Source organism: Pogoniulus pusillus, chromosome 24 (genome assembly GCF_015220805.1).
Source record: "Pogoniulus pusillus isolate bPogPus1 chromosome 24, bPogPus1.pri, whole genome shotgun sequence".
NCBI lineage: Eukaryota > Metazoa > Chordata > Aves > Piciformes > Lybiidae > Pogoniulus > Pogoniulus pusillus.
The window spans coordinates 17,902,832-17,924,062 of NC_087287.1; the positions used below are offsets into that span (position 1 = coordinate 17,902,832).

The 21,231-nt window shown below is 46.5% G+C and overlaps 1 protein-coding gene across 2 annotated transcripts in view; it reads left to right on the forward strand.

The window, feature by feature from the left end:
• Positions 1 to 21,231, forward strand: part of MPPED2 (metallophosphoesterase domain containing 2) — a 123,378-nt gene that overhangs the window by 94,009 nt on the left and 8,138 nt on the right. For both annotated transcript variants that reach the window (XM_064163838.1, XM_064163839.1), the window contains exon 5: positions 20,527 to 20,642. In XM_064163838.1, coding sequence (XP_064019908.1) covers positions 20,527 to 20,642 — 116 coding nt within the window. The remainder of the gene's footprint in view (positions 1 to 20,526; positions 20,643 to 21,231) is intronic.

Here is a 21,231-nt window from a genome sequence, read left to right on the forward strand (position 1 = left end):
GGCCCAGAACTGAACACAGCACTCAAGGTGTGGTCTAACCAGTGCAGAGTACAGGGGCAGAATGACCTCCCTGCTCCTGCTGGCCACACCATTCCTGATGCAGGCCAGGATACCACTGGCTCTCTTGGCCACCTGGGCACACTGCTGGCTCATGTTCAGGCGGGTATCAATCAGCACCCCCAGATCCCTCTCTGTCTGGCTGCTCTCCAGCCACTCTGACCCCAGCCTGTATCTCTGCATGGGGTTGCTGTGGCCAAAGTGCAGCACTCTGCACTTGGAGCTATTGAATGCCATCCCCTTGGACTCTGCCCATCTGCCCAGGCAGTGAAGGTCCCGCTGCAGAGCCCTTCTGCCCTCCAACCCAGCCACATCTGCCCCCCATTACAATGGCTAACTGCTTGTAAGGGTGTTTGGAAAGCATGATTCTCACAGAGACCTCTTCTAATTCCTCTCATTACCTCCAAGTTGGAAAAGTTTGAAGTCTCTGAAGACCTGTCGTGGCCTTGGTCGTTCTTGTGGATTGAGTTCATGCTGCCTCACAGTTATTTTGCTTTGCATAGTAACCTAACACTGATAGCTCAGGATAAATAGGCACCAGCGTGGCTCCTGAATGGGTGAGTTGCATGTGTTCATAAGGCATTCCATTCATTTCTCTGACACGGCAAAAAAAGGGGTAGGGCTGCTTTCATCCTGCTGCCAACCCTTTTATCTCAAAAGAATCACATTTCAGGAAACCTTTCTGACTAGGTCAACATTTCAAAGGGATCCTGTAATATTCTAAAAGTTGAGCATCTTAATTCTCATAATTTTAAGGGGAATGTTTGATTTCTCACGCAGAAGACAAAAGAAAGCAGCTCCCCGAAACAAAACAGAAAGCAGTGGAAAAAAAACTGAAGCAGGTTTGGAGGTGGGGAGGGGCAGTAAAAATGTGTTTAGTGTTGCCTCACTTCCTACTATTCAGGAGAGCACATTGTTAAAACTGAGGCAGTGTTTATACACACTGTGGTTATGGCTATAGTCGGGACTATTGTTGAAGGATGTTATACAGACATTTATCATAGTATGTCAGTAAAGCCATTGTAAAAATGTCCTGGTAGTTAAATGAGGCTTAGATTTAATGAGGCTGTAAGAAAGGACTCCTCTTTTTTTCTTCTATCATACTGTAAATAGGGTTCCTACAGCAATGTCACTGGGATTAAGATGCAGATTTTCTTTTGTTTCAAAAGACAAGCAATATTTCCTTGGAATTAGGCAAGCAATTTTGCATACACTTCCTGCAAAGCCTTTGAAGAAACGGTTGCTTGGTCATACTACACAATGCTAGTAAATGAAGGTGTGATGATGAATAGAATCATAGAATCAAACAGGTTGGAAGAGACCTCCAAGATCATCCAGTCCAACCTAGCACCCACCCCTAGCCAGTCAACCAGACCATGGCACTAAGTGCTTCATCCAGGCTTTGTTCCAACACCTCCAGGGATGGTGACTCCACCACCTCCCTGGGCAGCCCATTCCAATGCCAATCACTCTCTCTGCCAACAACTTCCTCCTAACATCCAGCCTAGACCTTCCCCCAGCAGAACTTGAGACTGTGTCCCCTTCTTCTGTTTCTGGTTGTCTGGGAGAAGAGACCAATCCCCACCTGGCTACAACCTCCCTTCAGTTAGCTGTAGACTTCATTGAGGTCTGCCCTGAGCCTCCTCTTCTCCAGGCTAAACGACCCCCAGCTCCCTCAGCCTCTCCTCATAGGGTTTGTGTTCCAGGCCCCTCACCAGCTTTGTTGCCCTTCTCTGGACACCTTCCAGCACCTCAACATCTCTCTTGAATTGAGGGGCCCAGAACTGGACACAGTACTCAAGGTGTGGCCTGAGCAGTGCTGAGTACAGGGGCAGAATAACCTCCCTTGTCCTACTTGGCCACACTGTTCCTGATGCAGGCCAGGATGCCATTGGCTCTCCTGGCCACCTGGGCACACTGCTGGCTCATCTTCAGCTTACTATCTACCAGTGCCCCCAGGTCCCTTTCTTCCTGCCTGCTCTCAGCCACTCTGTCCTCAGCCTGTAGTGCTGCTTGGGGTTGTTGTGGCCAAAGTGCAGAACCCTGCACTTGGCCTTGTTCAGTCTCATCTCATTGGCCTCTGCCCACCCATCCAGCCTGTCCAGGTCCCTCTGCAGGGCTCTGCTACCTTCCAACGGATCCACAGCTGCTCCTAGCTTGGTGTCATCTGCAAACTTACTGATGCAGGACTCAATCCCCTCGTCCAGATCATCAGTAAAGATGCTGAACAGGACTGGGCCCAGCACTGACCCCTTGGTCATACTACACAGTGCTAGTAAATGAAAGTGTGATAACGAATAGCGCAAACACCTCCATCCCCCTCCCCCAGTAAACCAATAGTACAATCTAGATAACAAAAGCCTAACACTACTAACAGACTGTGTTAATGGCTGAGCAGTATGTTATTAATGGCAGAGCTATCCTCTGCAGTACTTTTTTAAAAGATACTTAAAATAGTTCCCAACTTTGGTGCTGCTTCACATGCTGATGGTGAACCGACTGGAATATGTGATTTTAACACTGTTGCCACTGAGCAATGGAAAAATGAGGCTCCTAACCTTTAAGATTTTACCCACCAACATTTCTTTTTCTTGTAGCTGTGCAAACAGTCATCCAAAGCTCCAAAAGGTATTCATTTGGGCCACACTTTAGCTTTCTGCATTTACTTCCACTCTTGACACCCTCTCTGTGAAGTGTCGGGGCGTGCCTTATGTTTATATTGGGAAGTCGGGGAGACTGCAGGGGCAAATCAATATAATTTTAACCATTTGAAAGGACATCAACAGCAGAAGCCTAGGAAGGGAAGAGTGTTCTTAAATTATTCTTCACCTGTTTCTTTTACAGTAGAGGGGTGTTTTTGTCTGTAAAGCTGTAGTTCGATAGTAAAGCTTTAAGTGAATTCTGCCACCGCTGAAGCAGTTCCTACCTGGAATAACCAAACCTGAGTCCACTGCTGCTGTTCTCCAGTCCCATGTTTGTGGTGTTGAAGATTTGAGTCTTGTGAAACTGAATAACCAAAAAGGACTTCTACTTTTTTTTTGATGTCCTGGTGACATCAGTTACCCCATCTTAGTCTCATCAGTACCACCAGAAGGGAGCAGTGCCTTTGGCATGGGAGAGCAGAGAAGGCTCAGAAGAGACACAGGAAGCTTTCCAAGTGCTTTTGCTGCCAAGGAAAAATAGCCTCACTGCAAGCATCTCTCTCTAGTCCTTGTAGATCAAGCTGTGCTAGTCCACTCGCAAGGGACAGCTGGCCACAGAGCAGAAGGCAGGGCCACCCTGGGCTCCTGCCTTTCCAACAGCCTCCCATCAGCTCCAGAATGGAGCATGACTGAGTCACCCGAGTGAGGGGCACAGAGCTGGGCTCTGCAATAGTAGATTCCAGTTTCAGTGTTGCTGGCTTTCAGAGGAAGATCTAGACAATAGAGCAGTTGCAGGGAAGGAAAAAAAATCCTTCAGGATGAGGATATTTGGATCCATGGCAGCAGCCATAAACAGAATAGCTTTCCACTTTCAGCAAAGAAAAAAATGACTTGGCCAGGGCCTTGCATGCCCTGCCAGTGTCCCAGGTTCCCCTTTGGTGACACATTTCCTTTCAGCCACCTCATTCTTTGCTTAAACTTCTCTGGGGGCATTGCTAGAGGCATGATTCTGAGTGCTTTATCCTGCTAGACTAGATTCCTGCAGCTCTCTATTTAGAAGGCTATTTAGTGTTAGCTCTCTATTCATTTGGAAATAATCGTGTTGAGGGGGGAAAAAAAATTAATTAAAATGGCTTCAGAAAGTAGTTAATTATAAAGCCTACCATGGCCTGAAGTATGAAATACATTGCAGACTGAGAAATCACATAGGGGGGCATTACTAAAATAATTAATTTAAACTTTTACATATATCACCCACACAGCAAATGCCATGGCTGCTGCTAAAATGAGTCCAGTGCCCTTCAGAAACTGTGAGCATCTCTTCTGTCTCCCACTCACCCCCTTTTACATACGCTTGTTTTCTTCTTTACTGTGGGCATGCACTTTGTGTTAAGAGCATCAATTCCATGGAAGGGCTGTCATAGAATGTCAGGGGCTGGAAGGGACCTTGAAAGATCAGCTGGTCCAGCCCCCTTTGAATAGGGAATGAAATCTTCACTGCATTCATTTTAGCATTATCGTTGTGTTTGTGGCCCTGGGGTTTAACTCACGGAGTGCTCAGTGTAAGGCAAGTGGTACACAGATGAACCTGTGCCGTGCTGCCTTCATCTGAGGCAGCTTCTGCATTGACTGTGGGTCAGTGTGCCAGCTGTTAAAGTAATGAGACCCATTACAGTCCTGCCAGTTCTCTCAAAGGGGGATGGAGATGTGAGGCCACACTCGTGTGCTATCTTTACACCACTTCAGGATCCAGTCAAGGCAATCCTTGAAGTTCAGCACTGTTGTACCCAGTTTAGGGCTTTTCTGTGCTAGTTGCCTGTGTATGCCAAGTCAGAGTTAAATATTGCAAAGCCTTGCCCTTAAGTGCAAGCAGGTACCCAGACAAGGGAGGTTATTCTTGCCCTGTATTCAGCACTGCTCAGGCCACACCTTGAGTACTGTGTCCAGTTCTGGGCCCCTCAGTTCAGGAGAGATGTTGAGGTGCTGGAAGGTGTCCAGAGAAGGGCGACAAAGCTGGTGAAGGGCCTGGAACACAAAGCCTATGAGGAGAGGCTGAGGGAGCTGGGGGTGTGCAGCCTGCAGAAGAGGAGTCTCAGGAGTGATATTATTGCTGTCTACAACTACCTGAAGGGACATTGTAGCCAGGTGGGGGGTGGCCTCTTCTCCCAGGCAAGCAGCAATAGAACAAGGGGACACAGTCTCATCCAGCCTAGGTATAGGCTGGATGTCAGGAGGAAGTTCTTCACAGAGAGAGTGATTTCCCATTGGAATGGGCTGCCCAGGGAGGTGGTGGAGGCACCGTCCCTTGAGGTGTTCAAGAAAAGCCTGGCTGAGGCACTTAGTGCCATGGTCTGGTTGACTGGCTAGGGCTGGGTGCTAGGTTGGACTGGATGATCTTGGAGGTCTCTTCCAACCTGGTTGATTCTATGATTCTATGATTAGGGCTTTTCTGTGCTAGTTGCTTGTATATGCCAAATCAGAGTTAAATACTGCAAAGCCTTGCCCTGATGTGCAAGCAAGTACCCAGTTTGGGGCTTTTCTGTGCTAGTTGCCTGTATATGCCAAATCAGAGTTAAGTACTGCAAAGCCTTGCCCTGATGTGCAAGCAAGTACTCAGTTTGGGGCTTTTCTGTGCTAGTTGCCTGTATATGCCAAATCAGAGTTAAGTACTGCAAAGCCTTGCCCTGATGTGCAAGCAAGTACCCAGTTTGGGGCTTTTCTGTGCTAGTTGCCTGTATATGCCAAATCAGAGTTAAATATTGCAAAGCCTTGCCCTTAAGTGCAAGCAAGTACCCAGTTTAGGGCTTCTCTGTGCTAGTTGCCTGTATATGCCAAATCAAAGTTAAATATTGCAAAGCCTTGCCTTTAAGTGCAAGCAAGCACCCAGTTTAGGGCTTCTCTGTGCTAGTTGCCTGTATATGCCAAATCAGAGTTAAATATTGCAAAGCCTTGCCCTGATGTGCAAGCAAGTACCCAGTTTGGGGCTTTTCTGTGCTAGTTGCCTGTATATGCCAAATCAGAGTTGAATGTTGCAAAGCCTTGCCCTTAAGTGCAAGCAAGTACCCAGTTTAGGGCTTTTCTGTGCTAGTTGCCTGTATATGCCAAATCAGAGTTAAGTACTGCAAAGCCTTGCCCTGATGTGCATGCAAATAGCTGGTAGATTTTGGTGTTGGTGTATGATGTGTTTTGAGGTTTTTGTGGCTTTTACTTTTTTATGTCTTACTTTGAAGAAACCAGAATGTGTCTTGTGCAGGTTCTGGTTTTGTTACCACATCCAAGCTGTACCTGCTCTCCGGCAGCTATCAATATGCTGAGGTTCTTGTCTCTTGTCAGTCTAATTTCTAGTTGGTGCAGGCTCTTGACATTCAGTGCTTTATCAAACACAGGCTGCTTGGCACCTATTACCACTGATCTCAGCATTGCTAATAAACAGCAACATCAAGGCCATATTTTCTGGTTCCTGTCAGACCGCTGCTTTCCTGGGTGAAATAAAAGTCCTATTAACATGCTCCTCCTCATTGGCTCTGACAGTTTGATTAATTAGGCCTCCTCTTTAGATGACCTCTGCACTGACACGACAAGGAGGTGAATATAAAATGAATAGTTTGCCCACATAATGGCCTACTGCAAGTTTCAGGTTTTTTATCAGATGAGACTGAAGTCCAGGGCCTGTATTAAAACCTACAGGGTATAGCAATATACAGCTGTGGGCTGTGAACCGCAGGCTTTGCAGCATGGTGAAAGGACTAAACCCAAGCCTGATATATTGGCTTCTTCTCTAAGAATTCATCTTTCCTCTGCTCTCTTGACCATACAATACAAATCTAATCCGTTTACGTCATCAAATAAAATGACCTTTTGTTTTGCAGAGAATTCTTCTTTTATTGCCAGAAAATAGAGAGTGTTAACTCTGTGGTTATCCAGCCTCCCATAAAATACTCGTGTAAAGCCAGACAGAGAGGGATCTGGGGATGCTGATTGATACCCGCCTGAACATGAGCCAGCAGTGTGCCCAGCTGGCCAAGAGAGCCAGTGGCATCCTGGCCTGCATCAGGAATGGTGTGGTCAGCAGGAGCAGGGAGGTCATTCTGCCCCTGTACTCTGCACTGCTTAGACCACACCTTGAGTGCTGTGTTCAGTTCTGGGCCCCCCAGTTTAGGAGGGACATTGAGATGCTTGAGCGTGTCCAGAGAAGGGCGACGAGGCTGGGGAGAGGCCTTGAGCACAGCCCTACGAGGAGAGGCTGAGGGAGCTGGGATTGGTTAGCCTGGAGAAGAGGAGGCTCAGGGGTGACCTTATTGCTGTCTACAACTACCTGAGGGGTGGTTGTGGCCAGGAGGAGGTTGCTCTCTTCTCTCAGGTGGCCAGCACCAGAACAAGAGGACACAGCCTCAGGCTGCGCCAGGGGAAATTTAGGCTGGAGGTGAGGAGAAAGTTCTTCACTGAGAGAGTCATTGGACACTGGAATGGGCTGCCCGGGGAGGTGGTGGAGTCGCCGTCCCTGGAGCTGTTCAAGGCAGGACTGGACGTGGCACTTGGTACCATGGTCTGGCCTTGAGCTCTGTGGTAAAGGGTTGGACTTGATGATCTGTGAGGTCTCTTCCAACCCTGATGATACTATGATACTATTCTAGTGCCACTCTATTTAAATGGCAGTCTGCCTTTCTGTTATGAACCACCAGTTCATAAGCTTCTACCTGTCAGTTAACAATTTACTCCAGGTGAGAACTTGGTAATATGAGCTGACAACTTTTGCTTTGGAAGGTGTTGTTGTTAAAAGCTACAGGTGTATGTGGTCTCAGGGGCTAAATATGTAACTGCAAAGCTGTAGCACAGCATTCGTGGCAGCAGAAGCATCAGACCATGGCAGCACAGAAGCCACCAGACAGTGCCTCTGACTGCAGCAGGTGCTTTGCAGCTCCAAGAGAAGCACTTCAGTCAACTAGTTGAGCAGATGTTTTTGAGCTTGGTTGCAATCCAACTAGAAGACAACTCAAGCTTTCTATGAAACTGGTGGTCAGTCTGAAAAACATCTTCTCTACCTGCAGCTTGCCGGTGCTTAATTGTGTTCCATTACCACTGTGGCCAGTAGGACGAGGGAGGTTATTCTGCCCCTGTACTCAACACTGGTCAGGCCACACCTTGAGTGCTGTGTCCAGTTCTGGGCCCCTCAGTTCAGGAGAGATGTTGAGGTGCTGGAACATGTCCAGAGAAGGGCACCGAGGGTGGTGAAAGGCCTGGAGCACAAACCCTATGAGGAGAGGCTGAGGGAGCTGGGGGTGTGCAGCCTGGAGAAGAGGAGGCTCAGGGCTGACCTCATTGCTGTCTACAACTACCTGAAGAGAGTCTGTAGCCAGGTGGGGGTTGGTCTCTTCTGCCAGGCAACCAGCAATAGAACAAGGGGACACAGTCTCAGGTTGTGCCAGGGTAAATCTAGGCTGGATGTTAGGAGGAAGTTCTTCACAGAGAGAGTGAGTGGCATTGGAATGGGCTGCCCAGGGAGGTGGTGGAGTCACCGTCCCTGGAGGTGTTCAAGAAAAGCCTGGATGAGGCACTTAGTGCCATGGTCTGGTTGACTGGCCAGGGATGTGTGCTAGGTTGGACTGGATGATCTTGAAGGTCTCTTCCAACCTGGTTGATTCTGTGATTCTAACCACTCTTTTGAAGGGAAGTAGATGCTGCACACAGCCTTGAGGTGATGTGTAGTTCATAGTTCTCATTCTCCATCAAGGTAAGAACTGGGAAGAGGCTGAGTAGCATTTTCATCGGGTGGAGTTGCTGATACTGAGGTAAAAATGATGCTAGCTTCTAGCTGAAATTTTAGTGTTAGGATTTTTTCACTAGAAGAGTCAAATTAACTCACATTCAGTCTGTGGTAATCTGTGTCTCCCACAAACCTCTTTGAAGGGTCATGAAGGTGGGTGAGCCTAAAATGAAGTGTTGTGTAAATGGACCCACATGTAATCTGAGCTCCTTGTTTAATGATCTCAAAGCCCACAAAAGCAAGTGACCCATGCTTAAATAGATTCTTTTCAGTTAAAATGATGCTCCTTTTACCTCTGTGAAGCCAAGGGCTCTCTGCAGTCTTTCAGCAGCTTCTGCTTCCTTTATGAGCCTCCTTTTTTTTTTTCCTTTAGTCTCTTCTTCCATTCTTTTTCTTGTTTCTGTTCAACTCTTGGTCAAGTTAACTGCATTACTTTAATTGATTTGCTAAATCTGCTTATACATAAGGAGAGCTCCTCCAGATAATGACCTGAAAATATTAGCTTGGGATCATAAGCTTGAGTACCATGGGTTTGAGAGTTGCATTGAGCCATTTCTTCAAGTTGTTTTTTTTTTTTTCTGTTGGGCTCATTGTCACATGCAGAGCATCAGGAGATGAATGTATTTTTATACACACACACATATATATATATATATATACTCACACATGGTGTATGTGTGTAATATAGGGCACAGGATTTCTGTACGTGTGAACTTTGTTTGCATACAAGTCTCCTGAGGTCTCCTGAGCTGAGAAGGAGGTGTGAGATGCATTTAGAGATCACCCCCTTCTCCAGATAACTTTTGTACTTCTTTTTTAGTTGACAGAATTTGACAAGTAAAGTTAACAGTGTTTTTTTTTTTATGAAGATTGGACAGGATTTGCTAACTTTTCCCTTGCTGCAGACTCCAAAGTAGGATCACAGTTTTCAGCAAAGGTGAAACTTTGAGTGGGCCAGATGTTAAATTACTGCACAGATCATAGAATCAGTCAGGGTTGGAAGGGACCACAAGGATCATCTAGTTTCAACTCCCCTGCCATGGGCAGGGACATCCTACCCTAGAGCAGCCTGGCCACAGCCTCATCCAGCCTGGCCTTAAACACCTCCAGGGATGGGACCTCAACCACCTCCCTGGGCAACCCATTCCAGCCTCTCACCACTCAGGCTGAACAACTTCCTTCTCAGGTCCAGTCAGAATCTCCCCACCTCCAGCTTTGCTCCATTCCCCCCAGTCCTGTCACTCCCTGATAAGCAAAAAGGTGTTGTTAATAAAGACAACAAAGCAAAGCTGCTTATATATCACAGAATCAACCAGGTTGGAAGAGACCTCCAGGATCATCCAGTCTAACCTAGCACCCAGCCCTAGCCAGTCAACTAGACCATGGTACTAAGTGCCTCATCCAGTCTTTGCTTGAACACCTCCAGGGATGGTGACCCCATCACCTCCCTGGGCAGCCTATTCCAATGGCAAATCACTCTCTCTGGGAAGAACTGTGTCCTAAAACTTTAAGCAATAATACTGGTTTACTATTTAAGTCCAGCCATGATATTTTATGCCAGGTAAGTATCTGTTGTGAGACTGAACCCTCTTGGATTGTTCTGGCTGTTTTCATCTGGTTAGCACAGATGACTTTGCATCCAGTTTCAAGAATAAGCTGAAGCGGAAGGCAGCACAGCCTTAAACAAACAAGACATGCTGGGAGTATCCTGTGGTCTTATTAGAACTAACTATTTCCATTCTTTGCTTCTGTAAAGCTTTAGAAGATTATGTTATGAATTCCTGCAGTTTGCAGTGTGTGCCCAGAAGACCAATAAAGTGAACCTGGTTTAGGTTTTCCCGTTTGGCATTCTGGAAAGTTTCCATTTCATCTTGAAAAATGCTAGGCAACATTGTGAGCAAAACATAAATCAAAATAGTGATGGTATTTATAGATAAACAGCACCATCTGGCAAGGAGAGAGCTCAGGGTCTGATTTGAAATGACTGCAGTAGATGGGCATTAATTGGCTTATTGGTAAAGATTAATAGCGAATACCCTGGAGGGAGGCATTCTGTGTCTGCCTTCTGATTCACTCTAAGCTGGTTCCTTAGGCATACAGTTTGGTAAATTTATGTCTGGTGTAGGCAACTTAGTTATAGGTATATGGCTCTCTATATTCATATATGTATATATATTCACATATAGGCTGGATATTAGGAAGAAGTTCTTCACAGAGAGAGTGATTTCCCATTGGAATGGGCTGCCCAGGGAGGTGGTAGAGGCACCATCCCTGGGGGTCTTCAAGAAAAGACTGGATGAGGCACTTAGTGCCATGGTCTAGTTGATTGGTTAGGGCTGGGTGCTAGGTTGGACTGGATGATCTTGGAGGTCTCTTCCAACCTGGTTGATTCTATGATTCTATGATTCTATATATGTATATCATAGCTGAGGTCTGGTCAGCCTAGTTCTACACAGTGCTCTGTCTAGTCTGGTTTAGGGTTAAATTAATTATTACTTGTAAAGTCCTTGAAAAGTGTTTTGGAAAGCCTTCAGCTTCCTGTGATTGTGATGTAGGTTTGTGCCCAGTGGGTTCTTTTAGTATATAAAACATTCAGCAGATGCTTCTGGGTGTATCACAGTATCATCAAGGTTGGAAGAGACCTCACAGATCATCAAGTCCAACCCTTTACCGCAGAGTTCAAAGCCAGACCATGGCACCAAGTGCCACGTCCAATCTTGCCTTGAACAGCCCCAGGGACGGCGACTCCACCACCTCCCCGGGCAGCCTATTCCAGTGTCCAATGACTCTCTCAGGGAAGAACTTTCTCCTCACCTCCAGCCTAAATTTCCCCTGGTGCATCTTGTAATTACACCTGTCCAGGTTTTGCTTTTCGACATGTCAAATACACAGGGTCTTGGTGGATCAGAAATACCCACGAGTAAGGGTGTGTTGGGGAGAGCATTTGGCTTCCCTTTTGCATTTGCTCTGCTTTAATAGGGGTTGTCATTGCAGAAATAGAGCTCCTGGTGAAACCCTCTTCCAGATATACCTGTTGTCAGTTTACATTTCCTGCATGGATAATAAGTAGAAACTTAAAGATGTAATACAAGTAGTGTACTATGATCATGTTGGCTGGAAGAAGCCAAGCATGCAGCATCATTCTATAACATGCACAGTTGTTCAGCAAAACCAAATCAAAATTTCAGCCAGCTGATTTTTTTTTTCCCCTTTTGTTTCCTTTTATCTTCCTGTTCATCAGCATGAACATTTGGGCTTATGTTTTGATCAGCTTTAGGACCAGAGAGCTCCTCCATCTAAACAGACATTCTGTGTCTATCGTAATGCTTCTGTTTCTACAAAGACCACAAAATTCTGTTACAGTTTGAGGCATTCAAGCTCTTTTTAAAGGCTAGGACATCCTTGGTCATTTCAAGGATACACATATCCTGTACAGGGCTGTAACTTGGAAATGAAGGGAGCAATGTGCCCACACTGGGGTGAGATGTGGTGCTGTAAATCAGTCCAGCATGGCATTTCTGAGCTGCTGCCACGGTGCTCACATCACCATGCAGGAACCTAACATATGGACCTAGCTGAGGCCGATGCTAGCTTAGACAAGATCTATCCTTCAAGCCATCCTCAAGCTCATGCTGTACAGAAATAGGCAAGATGTAATTCTTGCTTCTATTACTAGGCCTTTGTAATGCTCTTTTTAAAAGTAGAATGAAATAAGCCCTTGAGTCAAGTTTGAATTATTTTCATATTTGGGGGATATTAAAATATCTCCCAGATCTCATTAAGTAAAGCCCTAAATAAAATAATTGCAATACAATTAGGGATTGGAAAAACCTCAGAAGGTTTGGAGGAAATTTCCTGTTTGATGAGCAGTTCAGATAGTTAAGCAGAGGTTGTCTGAGTCCTAAACTTGAGAAATTCATCTGCTCCCTTTCTCTTCTTTCCAGGATCCACCAGCATGCTGGTGTTGTCCTCTCATCTCCTTTGTTGTGTGTTCTTTACCCCGTCCTCAGGGAGCCTATGCTGTTCATCTTGCTGTCCTCTGTGTCTTGTGATCCTCCAGGACATTACCAACTTCAGCTCCTGCCTCTCTGCTCCATTGTTTTCATGTTTCCTAAACCCTGATGTGATTTTCATGTTTCTTTACTCACTCTCCTGCTGCTTTTTAGAAAATGCATCTCCCCCTCCCCCAGAAGATGACTTATGGTCTTAAATTCTGACTGTGGTGCTAACACAGAACATGTGAACTGAAAGGACTTTCCTCTGCCAAAATGCATCACTAACTCCTCGAGACACAGGATAGAAGAAGCCAGTAGTTAATGTGGGCCATCAGAGAAACCAGCTACTGAAAGATCTCCTCAGAGGTGGTCTTCAGCTTTGGGTACCAGAGCTTAGTTATCTGGGGCAGCCTGGAGGCAGCATAGGCAGAGATGCACAGCGACTGAAGAAGGCAAGATCTGCAGGATGCTGGAGGGAATTGTTTTCACCTACTATATTCCATCTGTATGTGTCTAAAGGTGCACTTACTTCAGCGTCTGTCCTTGTTTTAGACAATAATTTGGTCCATGTCAGCACATCCATGAAACATGCTGAGTGGCTACAATCAGGGTCCTTCCTCATTTTCACCATCACAAATCCAAGCTGTTATCTGAAAGGAGCCTGAGCTAAATCGTCCCTTGGTCAGTTCACACAATCTGAGGCAGAAATTGAGCATAGCTTGGTGCAAGGAGTGTACCTGGTGCACTCTGGTGTACCAGCTCAGACTGGCTTGTGGTGGTGAGGTGGTTGTTGCAAGTTTTCATTGTGGAAGACTGCTTTGGAGAGAAAGGAAGACTGCAAGGACTGGACTCTTTCATAGAATCAACCAGGTTGGAAGAGACCTTCAAGATCATCCAGTCCAACCTAGCACCCAGCCCTAGCCAATCAACCAGACCACGGCACTAAGTGCCTCATCCAGGCTTTTCTTGAACACCTCCAGGGACGGTGACTCCACCACCTCCCTGGGCAGCCCATTCCAATGCAAATCACTCTCTTTGGGAAGAACTTCCTCCTAACATCCAGCCTAGACTTTCCCCAGCACAACTTGAGACTGTGTCCCCTTGTTTTGTTGCTGGTTGCCTGGGAGAAGAGGCCAACCCCCACCCAGCTACAACCTCCCTTCAGGTAGTTGTCTGGATAGGGCTGGGTGCTAGGTTGGACTGGATGATCTTGGAGGTCTCTTCCAACCTGGTTGATTCTATGATCCTATGATTCTATACCTCCCCTGGCACAACTTGAGCCTGTCCCCTTGTTCTGTTGCTGGTTGCCTGGGAGAAGAGACTCCAAACATGGATGTGTGGGAGCTGTGCTTCCCAAGTCTTCTGTAATTCAGACAACCAGCAAGTTTGTAGAGGTTGTAGTATATTTGTAAGTTGAAAAACTGAGTGGGAGCAATAGAAACATTAACGGCAGTTGTTGAGGCTTTGGAGTTTTGTAACATGACAAAACCAGCAGAACTATGCTTTAGCTAGAGCCTGACTTCTGTGCAGGTCAGTCAGTGATAAGGAGGCAGATACAGTAACACGGCTAGCACAAGCACAGTGCTGGTAACCTGCTTTTTTGGGGCAGGAGCTTCAGCTGTTTAAAGATGCAGGATAAGCAAAACCCCAAGGAACCAGACCCCGTGACACTTCTTTCAGTTTTGTACCTTGAGTACTGTGTTCAGTTCTGGGCCCCCCAGTTTAGGAGGGACATTGAGATGCTTGAGCGTGTCCAGAGAAGGGCGACGAGGCTGGGGAGAGGCCTTGAGCACAGCCCTACGAGGAGAGGCTGAGGGAGCTGGGATTGGTTAGCCTGGAGAAGAGGAGGCTCAGGGGTGACCTTATTGCTGTCTACAACTACCTGAGGGGTGGTTGTGGCCAGGAGGAGGTTGCTCTCTTCTCTCAGGTGGCCAGCACCAGAACGAGAGGACACAGCCTCAAGCTGTGCCAGGGGTAATGTAGGCTTGAGGTGAGGAGAAAGTTCTTCACTGAGAGAGTCATTGGACACTGGAATGGGCTGCCCGGGGAGGTGGTGGAGTCGCCGTCCCTGGAGCTGTTCAAGGCAGGACTGGACGTGGCACTTGGTGCCATGGTCTGGCCTTGAGCTCTGTGGTAAAGGGTTGGACTTGATGATCTGTGAGGTCTCTTCCAACCCTGAGAATACTGTGATACTGTGTGATACTGTGTGATACTGTGATACTGTCCTTGCTTTCTAAATGGGACAGCGAGGCGCAGCAGGTGAATGCTAGTGGGAATGACATACAGCTGGAGCCGCCAGCCTGTGCCTTTTACTGGTATCACAGCATCACATCTAATGAGCACAGTTAGGAAATCGTTTAGCCTTTAAGGTTTCCTGGTGGTTGTTAACATCATGGAAAAGCATTTGAATATTCGCTGTAAGAGAGACCTTAACTGAAAGAAGTGCTTCTGTAGCAGCGAAGGCGAATGTCAGAGCCTGTCTTGTAAAACGTGCTTCCTTAATACACTCCGCACTTGCCTTAGCCTTTTGTTTCCGTGATTACACACAGGCTCCTTCTTCTCCCTCTCGCCATGCTCCAGTCCCTCTTTGTGTGTTGGCAGCAGGCAGGCGCTGCCCATTGACTGAACGGCGCGGGGCGTGTGTGCTGCCTGCGCGGAGCGGGGCGTGTGTGCTGCCTGCGCTGCCCATTGACTGAACGGCGCGGGGCGTGTGTGCTGCCTGCGCTGCCCATTGACTGAACGGCGCGGGGCGTGTGTGCTGCCTGCGCGGCGCGGGGCGTGTGTGCTGCCTGCGCTGGCGGCGCTCCGTGCGCGGCGCGGGGCGTGTGTGCTGTCTGCGCTGGCGGCGCTCCGTGCGCGGCGCGGGGCGTGTGTGCTGTCTGCGCTGGCGGCGCTCCGTGCGCGGCGCGGGGCGTGTGTGCTGCCTGCGCTGGCGGCGCTCCGTGCGCGGAGCGGGGCGGAGGGAGGAGGGCTGAGAGGCTTTCCTTGGCTCTGCGCACAGGTCACTGCCTTTGTGCCCCCTGCGCGGTTTGTTCTCAGCTAGCCTGCTGCGCTGCCGCAGCCTTCATCTGCGACCGTCAGAGATACCTTGGGGAGGCGTTTGCTTGGCAAGTGCTGGAACCGAGCGAGTCCAGGGGCGCCTGTCAGTGTCGGGTGCCACCAGTTTGATGCTGTCAGCGGAGCTGTGAGCCAGGTCTGTGCGCTCCGTTCAAAGGCTGGCACAGATAAAGAGCATTGCATTGTTCTTAGCCGTGTGCGAGTGCTTCCTGCTGCCCTGCCTCAGCTGTTACCCTGTGGATGGAAACAGACTCTGCTTTTTGCCTCCTGTGCACTTCACTCATTGGATTAAGGGTAAAATGAAGGCTTTCCTAAAGGACTGGGAAGCCTTAAAAAACAATGAATTCACAGGATTAAAATCCTGTGAGGTCCTTGATTATTTTTTCCTAATCCTGTTTAGAAGTAGCTATTGAAATAAATGGATTTCCTGATGGAAGTAAAAGGAAAACCTGATGCTAAAAGGTCTCATTGTACATTTGCCTTTTGAGTTGTTGAGCTCTAAGGATCTAGTAATTAAATTTGTGAGCCTGAGAAGAGATGAAAATAGGTAGTGTGTGATGAAAATTCCTGTATAGCCTGGATGAACTTGGCCATGTCCAAGGTTGCTTCTGAGGTGTACATGCCAAGGGATGGCTTTGATTCGTGTCATAAAATAATGCTTCATTACTCTGTCACTTCATAGTAGAACAATACAAAGGTACTTGGGAGAGGGGAGATCTGATCACCTGCAGAAGAGGCAGCTCTCTGCCATTAAAAGCAGATGGCTTTGCATGTCTTGTCAGGGGCTTTTCCCAATGCACCTGCAAGAGGAGATTGAGTCTTGTTGTGAAGTTTCAGATCTCCTCCTCCTTGGTATCCTGTCAAGTGATATCTGTGTCTCCTACAGCCCAGAGTGTGAAGATGATACACAGCCTACCGCATAAGCATTCTTTTAATTGCAGACAATGTAACTTCCCAAATGCCAGGTGGAGGGGGATCCGTGGGGATTCCTGTGCAAAAAGGAAGACCTGAAGAGAGTAACAGTGGGCCAGGTGTCTGCCTTCCAACAGGATGTTCCCTCTGTTACATCTGCTGCCAGCATAACTGCTGGCCCTAAACGATGAGGAAGCTTTGCAGTGAGGGGAGGGCTGAGCTGTCAGGTGAGCTGGGGATCAAGAATTACTGTGAGGATTTGATGACATGTGAAGGATGCTGTGAGGTGTGGCATGGTTCTGATGAGGGAGGCTCAGTGAAGCTCTTCAGGACATGGGCTGGCTCACCAAGAAAGTGGGAACCTCATTAGGCTGAGTGTCGGATACGAAGAAGTGTTTTGGTCTGCCAAACGTAAAAGGGCAAAATCTTTTGAAGTCTCTCACTCCTCACCCTGGTGGTTTTCTGTCTTCACCTCCCCTATGGAAGCTGATAGCATTCTTGTCTCAACAGCTCATTTGACTTCATTGCTGTCTACAGCTACCTGAAGGGAGGTTGTAGCCAGGTGGGGGGTGGCCTCTTCTCCCAGACAACCAGCAACAGAACAAGGGGACACAGTCTCAAGTTGTGCTGGGGGAAGTCTAGGCTGGATGTTAGGAGGAAGTTGTTGGCAGAGAGAGTGATTGGCATTGGAATGGGCTGCCCAGGGAGGTGGTGGAGGCACCGTCCCTGGAGGTGTTGGAGCAAAGCCTGGATGAGGCACTTAGTGCCATGGTCTAGTTGACTGGCTAGGGCTGGGTGCTAGGTTGGACTGGATGATCTTGGAGGTCTCTTCCAACCTGGTTGATTCTATGAACAGCTGCTTAAAAATAAGGTCTACTACCAATGGCATTAGGAGTTAACTGAAGTCTTTTATTTAGAGCTTCATAGGAAAGAAAAATAGGTCAGATCTTAGATATGGTTACTGACAATAAGTTGCCTTTACAAATTTTTTGTACCTGATTGCAACTTACCATAGGTGGATGCAACCAAAGTTCAAGATAGCTATTTCTTCCTAGATCTGAGGTGGTTTCTTGCAGTAAGAAGTCAGCTTGGAAGATGTTGCAGAAGGCACACAGCTATATGCACAACTTTGGTTTTAACTCTGCATTATTTAGAAGTTGAGAGTGACTCTATTTAACTTTTAGATATGCACAGTAGGGCACTAGCAGGAGTAAAATATCCAAATCCAACAGCCCTTGTTGAGATGCTGCCTACCTCTGGTGCAGGCTTTGTCTGTCCTGCAGACATACAGAGTGTGCTTCGTCTGTCACCTTATGGGATTCACACTACGTCAACTCCATCTCGTCTGCGCTGTAACCCGGCACGGTGTGAACATCGGGCGGCCTTCCTTGTGATCTCATCTACACCTGAAGCTCTGCCAGAAGGCTGGTTTTCTTCTTGGTGGGGGTTCTGAACGTGTCTCCTTGGCTTGCTGGTGAGGCTGAACCCCCTCAGAAACCCGAGGGCTCTTGCTTTGCCTAGTCAGAGTGCAGTACTTGTGCTGGATATGCAACGCAAGTTTGTGTTTTGCGTTCTCTAATCCGAATGTTCCTCCAGTCATGCCTGCTCTTAGTATATTAAAGTATATCTTGTGTGAAGTTACTTAGTATATTAAAGAAGTAGTTGACCATCTTGGTTTTTTGTTTTGGGTTTTTTTTGGTGGGTTTGCACGTGCTGCACAGTGGAGAAGGTTTCTCACAACTTTTCTTACAAGTGGATTCCCATGTGGTGCCTGTTAGTCACAGCTAATTACAGAGGCTGCTGAACGACGACTGTGTAGGAGCTCAGGTTCCCCTCCTCCTCCCCTAGTGCTTCAGAAGGAAATAAAATCAAAAAACCTGCAGACAAATCCAGGTTTTTCTGCGGTTGCAGTCTCCAAAGAGCCCCAGAGAGATCACAGATGTGGTTTCACATTTCAGGTTTAACTACGGTATAGTAACTACAGTATTATCTGCAGGAGAAATGCAAGCGGGGGAAGGAATCATTAATTGACAGTGGAAAGTTCAACCTCTGTGCTGTGCATTTGTTTTTTTAAGGAGCTGAATGTTTTAGCCAAACCATATTTTACCTTTTTGCTGCAGCCCTGAAGCTTACAAGAATCTTGATATGTTAAAGCCTAAGAACATGATGAGAAAGGAAATTTGGGTACATATTTCAGAAAGGTCAGTTGTAGAAAAGCAGAAACTTGAGATTTAGTTAAAGCTGAGACACATGCTTCAGTTTGGATACAGCCCTTGTGTGAGTGAGGTACACTGACCTTACTTTACAACAGGGAAACTCTTAGGTGTCTCAGTAGGTGTAGAGAAAGCCTGCGGTGAGAGGTGGAGTTGCTCTGCACGTGAGGAATTCGTACCTCACATAAAATGTTTTAACTAATATCTCATTTTCCCATCTTTTGTTAGTGTTCATCCAGCGGCCAGGATGTCTGCTGGGCTGAACAAGTTGCTCTGTGTGTGTGTGTATAGCCTTAAGTATTAGTTCAGTAGGACTACATGGGCTATGTCTCTTATGTGTTACTAGAGCACTGGTAACCTTCCTTCTCCAGTACTGCTGTTTTCCCATACTGCCAATTGTCAGGAATTCAGACCAGATGTATAACTGGATATAATCACCATTGGTCTTCTTGTTGTTTCTGAGAAGCAAAATACTTGGGAAAAAAACAAACCAACAACACCCCCCCCCCCAAAAAAAAAAAAAAGAAGCCAACCAAAGGAAAAATACAGAAATGTAATTCCAGCAGGAAATTTCCACTTACATGCTTGTTAGAGGCTGAAAAGATGCATAATTTAGAGGGTACAGGAGGTAGATTGTATCATGAAATGATGTCAAACTGTTAATGGTCTCTCTCTTTTTAACAGGTGTGCTTTTCTTTAAGATTGGTTTGGTTTTGCCCTCCCCCCCCCCCCGACTTTTATATTTTCTTTACAGAACTGCAGTGCACAGAAGGCTGCAGGAGTAGCTTGAACTCTCAGAAAGATGTGCCCAAATAATTAGAGCTAGGACAGGAGTGTCCTTCCCAGAAAATGCAGTCTAAATCTGTTGCCTGGGCTTTAGGAAACACACAGATGAAAACTCTGGAATACTATAGTAACAGCTATAGAAAAAGCTGTTAGTAACAGGTGTAAATCCTGTAGTATCTCTGCAGAACAATTGCTCTGTGCACCTACCTGATGAGGAAAGGCTTCATTATTATAGACCTGCATCAAAACTGTTCAGTTTGCTTGTTACACATGGAAAAAGTTCTGGAATTTCATCATTGCATGCATGAGATGATGGCTACAGCAGTGTGTCAGAGCAGCACCGTGCTGTGAGAGAGGAGGCCAAGGCTCTAGGTGTTCCTTAACAAATGCTAAATGAGTTTTAAATGATGATACCTCTTGAAAAAGTCACTGTGAGGGGAAATAACCCTCTGAGCAAGACCTTTAGGAGGCTCAGAAGGTCAAAGGCAAATGATGTGACAGTGTTGAAGGTGCTGAATGGAGCAAGTTGGAGTTTGGTGAAGTGCTGTAGTGCAGGTGGTGCTTGCAACCACTGCATCATCCAGCCTTCCTGTAGTGCAGGTGGTGCTTGCAACCACTGCATCATCCAGCCTTCCTGCTGAGCTGCTACCCACTGGACATCCTGTGCTGGGAGAAATTTGCTCTTGCCTCCAAAAAAAAATAAGCTTTGGGAAGTTTTTTGCTTGTTTTGGTAGGTAATATAAGGGAGGAGTTCTTATGCTTGCACAGCCTCAATTTTTGAAGGGAAAAGAAAGGAAGAAAAAAAAAGCTTTAGACTGTGTTAGCTTAACCTTTAGTTTTCCCTTTTCCTTAGTGAGTAAACACCCCTGAGGCTGATGAATAATAGTCCTGAAGTACAGAAAGAGCAAGTGATACCAGTCTAAATTCAAACATTTAGATTAGTGTATGTATGTATTTGATCCAGTTGGTTTTGGAGGTGTCTTCTTCAACAAGCCTCTCTGCAATTTAGCTCTGAAGCAGAGAAGTTGTTTTCATTCAGAAGAATTGGAGGAGAGATTTTTATTTTACACTGATGCAGTTGTTCTTATTTCCCCCCAAAGGACACCATGGTTTAATGGATGGGGCTTTAACCTACCTAGAGGTCAGTCTTTGCTAGACAAGTGGAACCTTATTCCCGAGGGAATTGATATACTAATGACACATGGACCTCCCCTTGGTAAGTGAAACAAAAGCTGTGAGTGATATTTTGCATGAGAATGTTGTTTTCAAACTAAGACAAATGAATAGTTCTGTGTTATTCTATACTGTAACCATATCCTGGCTCAAAACTGTAATTAAAAAGATGCCTTTCTGGGAGAAGTGTAAAGTGATGTGAGGCTTAGCAGATCTGATGAGTTTCCAGGCATCTGCTTAATAAGAACTAAATTTCTTGTTAAGTGCAGGCTAAGGAAGATCAAGCACCTGACTCCACAGCCTTTGCAGGCTGACATTTTGTGCAAGAACAGTATTCTGTGATTCCTCTGACAAGCACTTTCAAGTTCTGGTTTATTTTTCAGAGACTAACTAAAACTTCTAAAACCTTTCTCTACTGCAGTGACATGTTGTTACCTTAAGGTTTTAGAATACGTAGTTGAGAGCTCAGGAGCAAGCAGTCACACATTCTCCTTGATAGCATCCTTGTAAACTTAGAATATGTAACAGTAACTTTAAAGCTACCAACTGGCTTATGGCAAATTTACAAAGGGATAAAGTTATGTTCTCAGGTAATTGTTCCTTACTCAGAGTAATGCCAGGTGAGCACAGGT